We start from the raw sequence: 15,921 nt of genomic DNA, 5'->3' as shown, positions 1-15,921 counted from the left end.
TTGTGTTGTTCTGACCTTGTGTGACCCCATGAACTCAAAAAGAGGGCCTAAGGCATTTAGCCTGCTAATAACTTCTCACGCTAGCTCCTAAAGAAATTATGAGTCTTTTGTCTCAAAAGGGGGAACTTCTTTCCTGACAGGAAATGCGAACACAACTCTATTGGTATCTATTGATGAAATAAGAGAGGAAGGTGAGCAAAGTTTATTTACATTAATATAAAAACTACATAGATGAGGCGGGAGAAACAAAAAATATAAAATCTTCCAAGATGTAGGAAAGGCTATGTGTGTGCATCATGGACTATGGTTTGACATAATCTATGAGAATTTTTCCAGTTTGAAATCAGCTTGCCACACTACATCTAAACAGTAATGAATAAAATCAAGTAGGCAAGAAAGGCTGTTTTTAAAAAGTGCAGGAGCTATGAAATGCTCATTTCTCAGATACAAGAACACCAATTATTTCACTGTTAATAAGCTGCAGCTTAGCTGATTTATTTTTCTCCTATAATAGAGTGAGTTTAATCAAAGTTCAGCAGTCCATGTTCAATGAGCTTAAGCGTATAATCAGCCAGTGCAGTCTATGCAAAATGACACAGCTGAGGAAAATGCTCCCCTGATCAGGTGGATCAGGAGAAGTGATATATCCCCGTACCTGGCTTCAAGCCTGATGCTCCCTAGCGAAGGCTGCTATCCGGGTCAGGCTGCTAGCCTAGGGCAGACTTTGTGCTACGTTTAATGGCCTCTCCCCACATAAATCTCATGTTATGGTGGTTTCCATCTTATCGATGCTCTTTTTGAACAGTTCCTTTCATAAAACAAGTCTTTGAGAAGAGGTTTTCCTCAGCAGCCCGTACGGTACTTTCATTTCGAGCTGTGGTGTCTGGGATGGGGACCATGACCCAGAAAGCCTGGGAAGGGCTCACCTCAACAGCGAGCGCAAAATACGTGCAAGAGACAGTTTCTTTAAGTAAAACGCACAGCTCTAACGCTAGCTTTCCCCCCTAGCTTTGCTGATTAATAAACACCTCGCGTTCCGCCCCCGTTGAAGCCCAACCCCACGGGGCAGCGCCGCCGCCCACCGCCTCAGCGCCGAGCGCCCCCCAGCGGCCACAGCGGGCGCGAGCCACCACAGCGCCAACGGCCGCAACGGCTGCGCGAGCCGCGGGAGCCGCGGGAGGGAGGGGGCGGAGCTTCGAGCGGCCTCGTCGGCCAATGGGAGAGCGCGGCGCTGCAGTTTGAACGCCGAGGACGCGGCGTTAACGGTCGGGTCGCGCGCGGGGCTGCTCCCGTCACCCAGCGGGCGGGCGGTGGCGGCGGCTGGCGCCGGGCTCAGGCAAGTGGGGCGCGGCCTCCGCTGGGGGGAATGGGGGGAGCGTGTGGGGTCCCTGCCCGGCACCTCTGTGGGGGGAGGCGGCCCCTCGGCCCCCGTCCCGTCCCCCTGGGGCCGGTTCTGAGGCGCTGAGGCTCCCTGCAGCCGGCCTCAGAGCGGGCATCGTGCGGCTCCCAGGCCGGAGGGGCGTCGTGGCGGTGGGCACGCAGCCCAAAGCGGGTGGCAAAGGGGCACTTCTGGGTGCCCTTCGCAACTGTGGGGCTCTTATGTGGCGCTTATGTGTGCGTGCTGATTAAAAACGCCTCAAGTTTTACTCGTATTTCTCTGTTCCTTTTCTGTTGGCGTTGGGGAGCGCTGCGGAGCACTAGCTTAATGAGCGAGCTCGTTGCCCTTTATGTTTTTAAAGGTAGAAGATGGCCGAACGCTTGAAAAAGCCCTTCAAAGACAGCCTGAGCGACATAAAAGAACGAATGAAAGAGAAGAGAAATCAGAAATGGATAAGGTTGGGTAAAACTAGCCAGATCACGACTATAAAGTGCAAAAGACCAAGTAAGATGCTTGAATATCCTAATTCATAGTTTTTTATTTATTTATTTTTTTTAACCAAGTTGAAATACACACTGTTCCCTTGTAGCCAACAGCTCTGTGCAAATGAAGAGCATCCAAGCAAACAACAAAGCTCTGGCTCAGGCTTTGCAAGAGGAAAAGCTCAAACTGAGGGATGCCCAAACTACCATTCTTCATTTAAGGAAAGAGTATCAAGATCTGAAGTTTCGAATGTTTGCCTTGCAAAGAAATCTTTACTTCAAGCAAGCACAAGAACTTGTTGAGGTATTTTTAATAGTATTTTATAATTCTGTGAAGCTGACCATTAGAATTTGCACCAGATATTCCAATGATATCTTTATGAACTTAAGTGTTTCATAAAAATTAACTTTTTTTTTTTAATCAAAGCTGAAGATACCTAGTAGAAGTGTCTTCTGATACAGTTATCTATAGTTATTCATAATATTGGTGAGAGTATATTACGTTGGTAGTTAATACCTAAATTTAACAGCAACGATGTTGTGGGCTTTTTTTTGTTGTTGTTGTTCATTAGACTAAGCTGTCAGCCTTGAGTGAGATAATCTCAAAAGTTTCTAAGAACTTACTGGAGTCAGTTGATCTCCTTGGCCCAGCAAAGGACTTCTGTGCCATAGGTGGTGTAGTAAGTACCTCTTGCTCTCTATTTGTATGATTGGGGTAGTTATTACTGTTTTGATGGAGCTGAGCATGTGAGATTTCACCGCGTTTTGTGTTAGCCAGCCACTAAAAAAATAAAAGCAGCAAAGGGTCTCTCTGGCCCTTCTGTGTGTAACTGGTCTATTGTCTAAGATGTGGGTATGGGTCAAGCTTGTTTCGGCTGTTTAGTTACAGTAAGACTTATTTTCTTGACAGAACCAGAGAGTGCTTTCTTCAGTGCTTGAAAATAATTCCAGTGTCATAAGAAAAATAAGTTCTGTGTAAGTATCTTTTGCAGATATGTATTTATATTTGAAAATCCTGTTACAGTAAACTTATTACAGAAATACAGTATAAGAGAAGTAGTTCATATTGTTATAAAGTATATTGCTATTCAGTAAATACCACCTTTGGTATTTTCTTTAGAGAGCTTCCACAGTGTGCTGACGGAGATGATCAAGTACTTCCAAGTAGAATGATGGCTGATAGTGAAACAAACGAGCCGGCTCATTCTGTGACAGATACTCGTCAGTTACCTGACAATGCCATTTCTTCAGTCAAAATAATTCTAGACAAAGGTAATTAGATGAAAGCATCTGATGTTATTTTATTCAGAAAAAGGGGAAAATTGTGTAAACGTAAGTTTAAAGCAGAATTACTGCTTTTGAAGTAATTGTGAAATCATTTTCGTTTGTTGTAAAGCTTAGGTATTAATATTGGCAATTGGCAAATCTTTTGAATGAAGACTCATAACAATAGGGGAGCAATTTGAAAATGTAATGCAATCTAATTTCATTTATCTACCAAATTGTTAATCGGGGTAAATTAATCTTGAGTCATGCGTTATTTAAGAAATTAACAACTGTTAACAGATTAAAACATTTAAAATAAATGACCTGGGGATAACCTCTCCAAACAAAACAGTTTAAAGGAAAATCCTGGTGTAGTGTAGTATAACTGCTTTCTGTCTGGAGACTGTAGTAAACATCACTTATCAAATCTCTGGAGAAAATTCTAAGATGGTCTTAATTTTTGGCACATTTAGAACTTGGAAAAATTCTACAAATTATTATTACTCGTTATTAATATGGTTTCCCTTTCAATTACAAGGGCAAACGTCTGATTTTGATGTGGACAACATAGTGTCAGAGCTGGAAAGTGATTCTTCAAATGGAGATGGATTTAGTACCGTGTTAACAAAAAATGTGTCCACCAGGCGTCGCTGTTCAAAGATGAGAAATCAAGATGAACTTCGCATGGGTGTCTTGGGCTGCTTGGAAGCACTTGATTCAACAAGAATGCCTTCTAAACAGGATGAAATTGGACTTGAAAGTCTGTATACATGTACTGTAGAAAACATAAATTCAGATATTTCTCACGTAAATGAGGTAGATTCTGAGCTGGTGTTAAGGCAGTTGGATTCTGAAACTGCAAAAGTCAATTCAGACAACGGTGCTGATCTTAAGCAACATAAATATAAAAGTAGAGAAGCCTCTCAACTAGTAAGAGAGAAGCATCAGAAGGTAAAAGTGGAAGGGACTAAAAATACTTCCAGACCAAGACAAAAGAAAAGACAGGGTAAAGAGAATTCCAAAGTAAAACTGGATTTCTTGGGTGGCTCCAATGATGCTTATGACTTCAATTTTGAAGAGAGTGTCCATGTTACACCTTTTCGACAAAATAAGGTCAATGACACAGATGATGTTGTGGATAACAAAGAAAATTCATCTGAAACTAATACCATCAAGTCAAGTGATAGTGAAGAAGATTTAGACGATAGCCTTTATGTACCTTATAAAAAATCCAAAAAAAGGAAAAGCTCAATGGACAAGACAGATATGTCACCAGTCCCTGTAAGGCCAAGGTCTAAAAGATGTTTGGTACAGCGTGATCAGAAACTCTACAATGAAAAAGAGACTGAAAGCAATAAATCAAGTGAGAAGTCTGTTAGTAAGTATGGAAAGTGTTCTGTAATTATTTCATTTATATAAATCATTGTGGTGTCTTTTTTTTTTTTTTTGGTAGGGGGGTAGGCTTTCTTCATTTTTCTTTTTGCAACATTATGCTGTTTCTATGTATTAAAAAATTTGTTTGGTTCATTCTACCTTTTTTTCCTCACAACTGAAGCAGGAATTAAAGATTTATTTATTTTAAGAAACTGCTCGACAATTAGCCAATACTGTATTTCAGATGTGTTTCAAGATGTATTGAAGCTGGGGGAGGAAGCAAGATCAAAAGTATAATTTGAAAGAAATGAAAAGGATGGAGATAATAATTATAGCTGAGAGTTGCTTCATATCTAGTACATTCATTGACATTCCCTTTTAGTTCCCTTTTAGGACATGTTTGTCTGAGTTGTCTTGAGCAACTATTGATATAGTATGCCTCACTTTTTTTTTTTTTTTTTTTTCCAGAGCAATCTTCTGAGCTGTCTCGTGCTCATCTCTGTGATGTTACCAATACTGCTTCATCACTCCCTAGCACTGGGAGTGCACCTATTATCCCTGAAGGTGAAAGACCACCATCTCCAAAACACAAGCGTAGCTGTACTCTTATTAGGAGCTATAAAGAACCAAGTATTTCAGGGTAGGTGTCTTACTTTCTAGGATGATATCAAGTTTATGATCAAATGAGGGGTTTGAAAGGATTACTTAAATATTGGAAGTAAGTTCTTATTAAAACATTAAAAGAGAAGTCCTGATTAGTAATAGTTAAATAGTTTGTGTGACATTGAAACATTGAATTTACTACTTAGAAGATAATGTTTTTAATAAAGGAGGGAAGTTATGTGCTTTTTTTTTTTTTTTTTTTTTTTTTACAGGAAACTTAGAAGAGGAGATCCGTTTACAGATGTGTATTTCCTGAATTCTCCAATTTTCAAGCAGAAAAAAGATTCTAGAAGATGCTCTATTAGGAAGAGATCTCTATCAAAATACAATGAGAAATTTGTTGGTTGTTGAGATTTCTTGTCATGCTCACAGAATTATGAACAAAGGAAGTCTTTCATCCAAGAAACTATTATACTATGCAATTATGTCTAGTTATCTAGTGAGAGTATAGAACAAAGTGTTTTTTGGTTTTAATCCAATAACTTTGTTTTTAATGACATACGAGACATGACATTAAATGGAATCACCTCAGTTACCCCAGGTAAACTCTTTGGGGAGGAAACATTCCTACATCCTAAATTTATGATTTTATCAGAAACATGATGGAAAAGATGGGTGAGTGAAATTTTATGACTTATAGGCTTCATCTGACTGGCTGGCACAGGTGAACTTCAGGCACTGAAGATCTAACTTTTTTTTTTAATAAGCGTGTTTGTACAGATCTTATTTATGTAATGGTTGTAGTTTCATATTGAAGCTCATAATAAATGCATTTCTATTGGAAAGTCAGAATTGGCTGTTCTTCTTGCAGGGTTTCCATAGTTGGTAGTAGAGTCAGCTTGGGCATGCTGTGAGCCAAGGTACTACTCATCTTACACAGTATAAGCATGATTAGAAGCAAGATTGTCAGTTGTAATCTGATTATGTAGCTAGGACTCTCAAAAGTATCAATTAGGGTTGGCTGGCATAGCTATGAGCATAAACTTAACTTGCTTTGCTCCTATCTAGTTAACTTATCTGTGAATGGTGTAAAGATTGCTCAGTTGTGGGGACTGAGGAAGTAAACTGCAAACAGTTCTTGACCTCTTTGCTGTTAGGGGCTTCATAATTCTGGACTTAATGCGCAAGTGCCTTTACAAGAGGAATACCTGCCACATCTGATACCACTTAGTACAAAACAGTTGGCAGTGAGCTAGAAAAAACACTATTAGAAACCCTCCAATAAGATTTCAAGGTTGCATAGCACTTAAACTGACACTTTGTATTTCACTTCAGAAACAGAAGTGTTAATGCATGCATAGCAAGAGGAAAACTGCATTCACGATAAATGGGGAAGTACAGAAACAGAGGTTGCTCATTTGTTTTGCAAGACTGCCTGTCTCACCTGTCCTACTTCAATAAGTGTAAGAGCTCTTTTCTATAATAAAAACGTAATGGTTTACTGGTAACTTTAGGTGACTGGCACAGTAGTTCTAAAAAAAAAAAACTGCATCTACTTCCGCTTTGAGAACATCTAGTAAACTTTGAGAACATCCAGTAAAAATCCAGTAATAAACAGCCTTTGGAGGCTAGAATTAAAATTTAACCTCCTACTGATACTCTAAAATTCTAGTTCTTGGCATTACCATTGGCATTCTGAAATTGCCATTATCGAAACTTAAGCAGAATGTCAGGTGTTGTTTGTTTTTTTGTTTTATTTTTTAGCAAATGTCTGCAACAGCTGTTTATCAGGCATTAAAAAAGTGATAGGCTGAACAGCCCAAAGCAAACACATTTATTTTTGGGTAAGTTTGAGGAATCACAACTGTAGGAAGGATTCTGAGTCTAGCTCCAATCTGTTAACTAATACTCCTGGAAGTCCCTAAGAAAAAGATTATGCCTTTTTTGAATGCTACTTTCTGCCCTCTGGACCGTACACTTTTTGACATGGCACAGGACTAAATCTTACTGGATAGAAAAAAAATCATTTTCTAATTGTTTGTCAAATTGTAGACAGGTGCAGGTTTTAATTACAATGTGCAAAATTATACCCTCTGAGTAAACTAATGATCTCAGTAGGTAAGTACAAGTTCAAAACAGACTGTTTGCTTTTGTGTGTACTGTATGTTGGTAATAAAAGGCTCTAGTGGATAAAAACTAAGCAAAGGGCATTCAGACTTTGGGGGAAAAAAGTTTTTGAACAGATAAATCCCCGAATTGCTTGAGTTGTTAAGGAGACTGGAAAAACAGCACTTTTGCTCAATTAACATGAAGATGGGACTGCTTGCAATGTTTGGAATCTTCACAGCTTTCCCTACTTTGCCAGCTCAGTGTGGTACACCATAGTCAGTTAAATGCTCCCAATGAACTTATGGAATAATTTCAACGGTGCGTGGAAAATGCATTGATTGCAGTCTTACAGCTTGGTTGTGCTCCATTGTGAAATTATTTGAGTGTATAATGGAAGAATTAATGGGAAAAAAAAAAAAGAGACCAAAATAAGGTAGGGTTTTGTACATATATAATTTAAAACTATTCTGTACCAATACAATATATTAATTTTACAAATGTAAAATTCATCAGCTGTTAAAGCATTTGCAAAACCACATATCCTACTGTAACTTTATTGCACAGTATCTATGAAAATATTAATTCTTAAATTAGAAAACATGTTTCAATATAGAAGAGACAATCTGATTGAAAGACAATAAGAAAATCTACTCTGAAAATAACAAAATTTCACAGGATACCAAGCTTAACAGGTGCATCTGTAGGCCCAATCTACAAAAAAAGGATCATAGCATCTGGTACTGGCTATTAAAGAAGGAATAAACTCACTGTACCTTAGTTATAGATCCAAATGTAGGTCAGACTAATCTCATGTGAAACACTTGAAGTTCTAGTGTTAATATTTTTGAATACCTTATATACCACATTTACTACTTCCAGGTAGTTTCCGACATCTACTCACTGTATTGATTTATGACTTAACATTGCACAGGCCTTTTGCAGGAATAAATTCCTTGATGCAGCATAGGATGTTCTGTTTTTCAGCCTTATAACTATTGAGTTTTACCAGTGTATCATCTGTAAATATAAAACACCAAGAATGAGAATTGAATTTGTTTTTCACAAAAACAGTTATAGGTTATAGTTACAAACTCTAATTAGAAAACGTCAAGTGACAACTTTTTGGCCTATACTGATGATCTTCATTAGGAAGTTAGGTGTACCTCTTAAAATGTAGTGTAAGCAGCAAAATATATATATTATATATATATATATAATGTGCCCAATTTGAAGATATGCTAACATGAATTGTAAAATGTTAATATGCTCCTGGGTCTAAATAATCACAGTTAATAAGTATTTACAATAAAGCTTGGTAGAAAATCCAGTTTACCACAGAAGCAAGTATATAGGATAGAAGCTGTCATATGTTGACTTTTGTGTACAATAGGCTTATCTCTGTTGAATAACCTACAGAATTTATCAGTGAAGAGTAGTAAATGGGGTGGATCATGAAGTGCATCAAAATCTAAATCTTATTAAACCAATTAAAATCAAATCTAGTATAACTAAATTGGAGTCTCTGAAGTTATTTTGCGTACTTATGTCCTGCATAAGCCAAGTCATCATGACATTACATATCTAGCCAGATATTTTTACTTTTTTAAATAGTGGTTATGAGATTACAATTTGCAGGTTATATATTTATCAAAAAAGAAAAAAAAGAAATAGAAAAACTTGCATCTATCAAAGGTTATTTTTTTCAGAACTGGCTGCTTTTATCTCACAGCTTCTCAACCAGCTGAGTATTTTATTTTAAAAAATAATATATTATAAAAAGACTCTATAATGAAAAGAGTGTTTCAGATGCTCCCTCCCCTCCCCCCACTGTTGTTCTTTCTGACTGTTTTCTTTTTACTGGAAAAAAAAAATAAAACTTTTCAAATAGGTACTGCATTAGGTAGGCTGTAACATTAATTGCCTGGAATTTTCTTCATATTTCCAAACATATGCAATTTCCCATACTTTGGGTTTTTTTTCTGAGGCTGTGGCTGGTAAACATATGAACATATGATAATGGGAACACAAAAAAAAATCAAAAATTAAATACATTAAAAAGCATTTTAATAAAATAATTTTTGTAACTTCAGTATAATACATGTTTGCAAAACTGAAAGGGTTTTTAAAAGTGCTAATTATTGAACAGAAGTTTTTTGAAACGTTATAGTCCCACAACTGACATATAATGGTTTCCTCTGCCCATGATGTAGGCACACTGATTAGTTGTAAAAAAAAAAGAAAAAAAAAAAAAAAAAACAGTGTCACTTGTCAATTAATCCAGCTTCTTTAATTTTTGTATAGAAGAATTTCTCCAGTATATTGGCACATTTGTAGTATTCACTCTCGGGGGGGTTGTACTCTCTGCAATTTGTAAAGACTCGCTGCAAGTCTGCCATGAATAATTTCTTAGACACGTAGTACCTATTCTTGAGTCGCTCACTCATTGTTTTGAGATCTGTACGGGAAAAAAATAGATTAACAATGTTTGATTCAAATATTCTTGTATGCAATATCCCTTTATATTGATTTGTCATTTGACATAAAATGGCAAAGCCATGGTTTAGAATTTCTAATTGCTTTAATGGTTTAGTCACTGGTTTAGCTTCAAAAACATCAGTTGGGCCCCTGAAACTAAGTAATATTTTACTGTAAAAATGATTTTGTGTAGAGCTCATTTTTCCTTCTTTAAAAGATGAAAAGACTCATTCTCTTCTGTTCTCATATTTGTCTTGAGTTTCCTGTGGGTATCAGGTGTCCCTAACTCTCCTCTAACTGCTTTGTGAGGCAAAGCTGCTGTGAACTCTGCTGGAGGAGGCCTGAAGAATATATGAGTTAAGAATTTAGACATCACAAAACATGTGTTAACTTAAAACTCTTATTTCTGTGTGAACATAGGAGAGAACAGACATCTGTCTGTACTACAAGCAGTACAGAAACAGCTGAAACAGAGAATTTCTGCCAACGAGTACTGCTAAGAAGCAGAGACTAAAGACCTCCAGTGCAAAGGACCTTACAACTTACTACAGTTACAAAAGCGGTCTATTGAGTTATTGTGACATCCTGTTTATTTCCCGTGAGGTGTGGTTTTGTTTTTTTTAAAAAGAGATTTCACTTTGGTAAAATAGAGAAAACCCTGTCATACTGACAAAAGAGCTTGCTGGATGCTCTCCAATACCTCTGACAAAAGAGTTTTTATAAAAAAGTTTGCTGAATGCTTTCAGATAGCTCTTTAAATGAGTAACTTGTAAACTAGTAACTTGCCACTTACTAGTGATGCAAAAGCAAGGTTGTTTTTTTTTTTGCAAAAGCAAGGGTTTAATCAGCTGCCATTAAGTCTGAAATGTAGGTGCCTACATCTAAACTGTATGCCCATAGTCTTGAACCAAAAAGGCTGGTCAGTCCACCCTAAAGCAGACATTGCCTGGCTGATCAGTTACACCACTCTCCTCTACAGTAAAAGTATGGCTCCTCCTCTTAAATCAATCATACAACTTTGGTATTGCAGATGTGCAGATGGACAAGTAAAAAAAAAAAAAAAAAAAAAAAACAGTACTTATTGAAAATAAGCAGTCAAAAGAACACTTAAATACAGTGTGTTTTTTGTTTGTTTGTTTTTGTATTTGAAATTATGTCTGTGATTTTTACATAATATCTGTATGCTGGCAGTGAGAGCAAAAAGAAAGCAGAAGTTGATCATCAATCAAAATGCAGGTTGTGCTGGGTTCCTTTGCTGGAAAAGAAACAAAGGAAAACTAAACCCAAAGACCTCAACTTAATTCTAAAATGAGACCTGCTTCCCCCACAGGCAATGTAATAAATTTGAGCCAGAATAGGATAGATAGCATTCCTACTTCAAATTTATCAACCCAGGCAGCAATTTTTTTGTATTTTTTCCAGTGGTTACTGAAAGATACATTCAGATTAAATTGTCATCTAGATCTAGTCTCTGCTCAGGAAAGCAGAGAAAGAAAACTCTGCCAAGGGATGGTAATCAACATTCTTTTTCTTCATTGCTAGAAAATATGTTTGTGTCAGGGATACAGGAAGCCAACTGCTATTTTATGAAGTACATAAATTGGCATATGCAAGGTAGGAGTCTATACAAAGCAACGTGAACACTCCTTCACAAAATAGGTTGACAGAAGTCAGCAATGAACTTGTGTTTCCTTCTTTAATAACATTTAAAGCAATCAGAAAGATGGAGGTATTTTATAAACAATGCAGGTGCACCAGGATTCAGTTTTAAATCTGCTGCAATACCAATTAAAACAAGTATCTGTTCAGAACAGCACTGAATTGTTATAGAAATTACATGACAGACATCAAAAGCAAAGAAAAACGCTATCAGCATTTGTGTACCTCCCTTAGCAAGTAACCTTGCATAAAAAAATAGCTGTATGAAAAAAAAAAAAAGAAGAAAAAAAAAGAATACAGACAACTTTGGCATATCTAAAATACAAAGATAAAAGTTACAAGAAATGATTCATATAATCTGTTGAATAAAATATTCTTCCTAAAGTTAAATTGAAGCAAGACCTTTGTTAAGGGTTAAATAGAAAATCCTGGTACTTTTGAAAAGGTCTTCTTTATGTGATTTGGAAAGTTTTAATCTATTTTTCAAAGCAATTCAAACACTCAGATGTTCCTGAAAGTTTGCCAAGAGACTTTTTAACATACCAGTAGTTAACGCAATCACCAGTTACCACACATATTCATACAACTCATAAACCAGATAAATACCAGAGGGTTTGAGCTGACCACATCATTTAAGAGCTCACTTCCTAGGGTATACTGAGATTTCACATGTATACACCAAGAACGCTTCACAAAGGTCACTAGTCATAAATTTTCAAATGACAGCATTGTACTCTTGGCACTTCAGAGCTGCAAGCTACCCAGCTGCAAGTAATATATCTTTTAACATAAAACAATGAGACTACAATTTGACTGCTATGTCTCTAGTTATAAAGATTTTTAAACTCTATACTTAAAAAATGTTAATGCAATTACCCATGGGAAACCTTATAACTTCATAATATCCAGGAGCTTCTGTTCTCTTCACGGGTTCCATGAAGGGCCAAGCGCTTTGATGGCTCTTTGGTAAAGAAAAAAGTAAGGTATCTAATATGGAAACTCTATATTAGAAATCATTTTAAAATCTTTACAGAAGATAAACCAGAACACTCACCTTCACTTGTTGCAGGATAGTTTTTAATGTGCTGTAAAGTTGGTCAGGATCCTTGGGCTCTTTACTTGAAAGAAAATATTAATACAAAAAGATTAGCTTGAACCCCTCATCTTCATTCCTGTGAAATACATCTTAACTAAAAGCAATTCCATAACTCAAGCATTTCATGGAAAAAAAAAAAAAGAAATAAACAAAACACTTAAGAACACATCCATGGCAGACTGTATATCTATTTTCCAACAGATGGAAGGAAATTTCATATGACTTTGTTTAACAACTTTTCTCAAAAGAATCTCAAGTCCGCTTCACCATTTTTCACTGTTCAGCACTTACCCTCTTTCTTTTCCACTTGGTTTCCAGCCAGTCTCTCCTGTATACCAACAGCATGAGAGATTACATGAGAACTACAGTAGGCCAAAACACTGAGTTATAGCAGCTCTAAAAATACAAGCCATTTCAGCATTGATAAAGTAAAATGGGTTTGTTTTCATAAAAGCTATTCCTAATAAAAAACACTACAATCTAGCTTACAGCCCCATTCAATTTCCTGCATGGCCCTCCCTCCAGACTGCAGAAAAGTTTCTAAAATATTATTATATGAAACACCCATTTTTAAAAGTAATTCAACATGTATTGTACCACAACCTCTATAAAGAATAAAGATGGCAAAGTTATTCTGTTACTCTGTTTGATTCCCTAGGGACACAGAATAAACTGCAGAAAAACACAGCTGAGGGGAAAAAAAAAAAAAAAAGAAAAAAAAAGATACTTAGATGTTCTAATTCTGTTTTGTCCTGTTCTACGTCCATGTTTAGCACATCCTTGTACAGGAGTGCTGCACATCAGTGGTGACAGAGGGAAATTGATGACTATATTGTGATACAAATCAAAGAGGGATCTGATGTAAATAAAATTCAACACATGTACATAAAGAATCATCACCCTGGGATGCCTAGAGGAGTACTGAAGACAGTACTTGTGATGGAAATGCAACAATCTTCATAAGTATCAAATTAACAGACTAAAAAACAACTACATATTAATGAAAAATAAATGAATGACTATATTAGTATTTCTATTTTTAACCTTTCTTGGATTGTTCTGCTTCTGTTCTACATTAAAAGAGGTTGATACATACTTATTCCAGGAATGCTTTCTATAGGAATCTGTCGTACTCCATCTTTGAAGCAAGAAAGGCCAGGATAAACTTTTCGAATCTGAGCTTGTTTCCTTTCTATGAGCTTTTTAATGATCTGTAATAAAGCAGCAGAGAAAACACAAAGGAGTTGATTTGTTCAGAAGCAACTCAGAGGATTAAAACAAAACTCTAATGGAAAACATTCGCTTCCCAAACTTATGGTCCCGTATAAATACCAAGCTGGTAACAGGGGCAAACCACCTGGCCAAACACCGATTCTGTAGGTGAGGTAAGCAAGTCTCCCTAGGTAGGCACAGATCAGGAAGAAAAGGAGTCATGGCTTGCTGTACTGATCACAAGCTGCAGGTGCCAGCAGATGTAGGGAAGGAAATTTCCTGAAAGCAATTTGGGGAACTGGCTTTAATTGCAACAGCTGATACTTTTGGACTGCTTCTGCACCTCCTGGTCAGAAGTTTCAAGGTACATACTAAATGCACATATTTCAATAAATATATGCTCATATTGTGAAGTTTTAGAAATACCTGTTGGTTTCAAAGCCTCCATATAACTGTAGGAGCTGTTTAGATATCGGTCAGAGATGCTCTTACTGAAGATTTTATCTTTAGAAAGTCAAAACTGATGCCACTCTTTGTAACCAATATTCTACTCTAGTTGTAAATGACAGAAAAGGCTTCCCCAGTCCTGAGGTAAACTCTGTTCGGCTCTGCAATCTCTTTACCTCAATTTTAAGCAATTTGAGGTGGTGCTTTTGATATACACTTAGACATCTACCTAAGTTTTGTGTATCCTGAATACGTCATTTTCAATATTGCTTACTTTAAAACTGGGTAAACAAATGCAAAATTGTCTAGACCACCATAGAGTCTAAGAGAATTCTTTCTTTGAAAATAGTAAAGATGGATGTATTTTTTATTGTTAAGCACCTTTACCTGTATACACATAGTATATTCTCTCAAAGAAGATGAAAAGAAAAAATCAGACTTTCAATAGAAGTACCAGATTAAGGGCCTACAGTATACAGCAGCACCATGGCCACATTCTAGCATAACACAAAAATACCTTCAAACTAGTTGTGAAATGCACCTTAAACTCATTTTATAATTTAAGAACTCCTGGCTCTTCCTGATTAAAATGAGCTGTTCAGTCAGTAACATCAATTATTTAAAAGTCAGCAGGTCACAAAGCTTTGTGTAAAGGGATTTTTCATATTTTTCAGAACGAATGTAAATTAGCTACAAATCAGACAGGGCAGACTAACCAATGGCAGCCATAGCAGCCATAGGCATATACTCTAATTCTTTAAATAAAAGCTTAGAACCCATTAAAAGTTTGATTTTTAAAATAGACATGACTAATAAAGTCATGTCAGACTAATGTCCAGTACTGGCCAATACCAGCAACCAAACAAATCAATCTATAATCCAGATTGGGAACATTAAAAACTTTACGTATGTCCACAAACCATCTTCATTGCTTTTGATATGACCAGAAAGGCAAACATTGAGAAAACTGCAGACTATGAGGGCTATTTCTAAGTTTCCTTGGAACAGAAAGAATAATAAAGCCTCATCTGTATTTTGAGTATCAAACAAGCAATTCTAAAATACAATTCACAGGACTGTATATTTATTCTCAGAGAAGATACAATGGCAGTAATAGACCACTGTATAATAACAGCTTGCTTTCTGATAATGGTAGACATGGGATGTCCAGAGGTTCAAGGCACTTCATCTCCAAGGAGAATGTCTCCAACTGATTGGGACAACATGGAATGCACACCAAATAAGAGAGTGAAGAATGTGTTGTAACTTCAAAACTAACTTTTGGAAGCTACATGCTTCCACTGCCACTAGGTGTGCCTCAGACAAGCCACTTTAGAAGACTAATAGTCCACTACATGCCCACCCCAACAGCATCCTATCCCTGAAGGGAAGGTGATAGATCTGTAAGATGACTGGGATCTGAAGAGTAACCCAACCAAGCAGAAATGAGAGGTAAAAATTGGCTAAAATCATGATCTGTGCTATATGGGCTTTAGTTTTAAAGCCTTCCTAATAAGTGGAGTTTAAAAAAAAAACACTTGTAAACTAAAATCATTGAACATCCTGAGTTGAAAGGGACACATCAGGATCATCAAGTCCAACTCCTGGCTCAACACAGGACAACCTTAACATTAAACCATATTTCTAAGAGCACTGTCCAAACACTATTTGAACTCTGGCAAGCTCAGTGCCATGATCACTTCCCTAGAAAGCCTGTTCCAATGCCTGACCACCTTCTCAATGAAGGATCTTGTCCTAATATCCAGTGTGAACTTCCACAAATACAGCTTCATGCCATTCCATTGGGTCCTAGCCCTCAG

The 15,921-nt window shown here is 36.9% G+C and overlaps 2 protein-coding genes across 2 annotated transcripts in view; one reads left to right on the top strand and one right to left on the bottom strand.

The window, feature by feature from the left end:
• Positions 1–1,746: 1,746 nt before the first annotated feature.
• Positions 1,747–5,514, top strand: SGO1 (shugoshin 1; the record flags this gene model as incomplete). The annotated part of the gene is made up of 8 exons (XM_084281606.1): positions 1,747–1,882; positions 1,968–2,164; positions 2,433–2,537; positions 2,771–2,835; positions 2,981–3,132; positions 3,665–4,504; positions 4,969–5,140; positions 5,376–5,514. 8 exons carry the CDS (start codon positions 1,747–1,749, stop codon positions 5,512–5,514), a joined length of 1,806 nt encoding a protein of 601 aa, XP_084137732.1.
• Positions 5,515–7,646: 2,132 nt separating this feature from the next.
• KAT2B (lysine acetyltransferase 2B) overlaps positions 7,647–15,921 on the bottom strand; it is a gene marked incomplete at its 5' end in the record, with an annotated part of 49,045 nt that continues 40,770 nt past the window's right edge. Inside the window, 5 exons of the mRNA XM_084281605.1 lie at positions 7,647–9,667; positions 12,223–12,307; positions 12,401–12,464; positions 12,734–12,770; positions 13,539–13,653. Coding sequence (XP_084137731.1) covers positions 9,474–9,667; positions 12,223–12,307; positions 12,401–12,464; positions 12,734–12,770; positions 13,539–13,653 — 495 coding nt within the window. The 3' untranslated portion in view covers positions 7,647–9,473. The remainder of the gene's footprint in view (positions 9,668–12,222; positions 12,308–12,400; positions 12,465–12,733; positions 12,771–13,538; positions 13,654–15,921) is intronic.

The sequence above is a fragment of the Netta rufina genome, assembly GCF_964035555.1.
Source record: "Netta rufina genome assembly, chromosome: 2".
NCBI lineage: Eukaryota > Metazoa > Chordata > Aves > Anseriformes > Anatidae > Netta > Netta rufina.
This window is presented reverse-complemented; position numbering and strand designations above follow the sequence as displayed.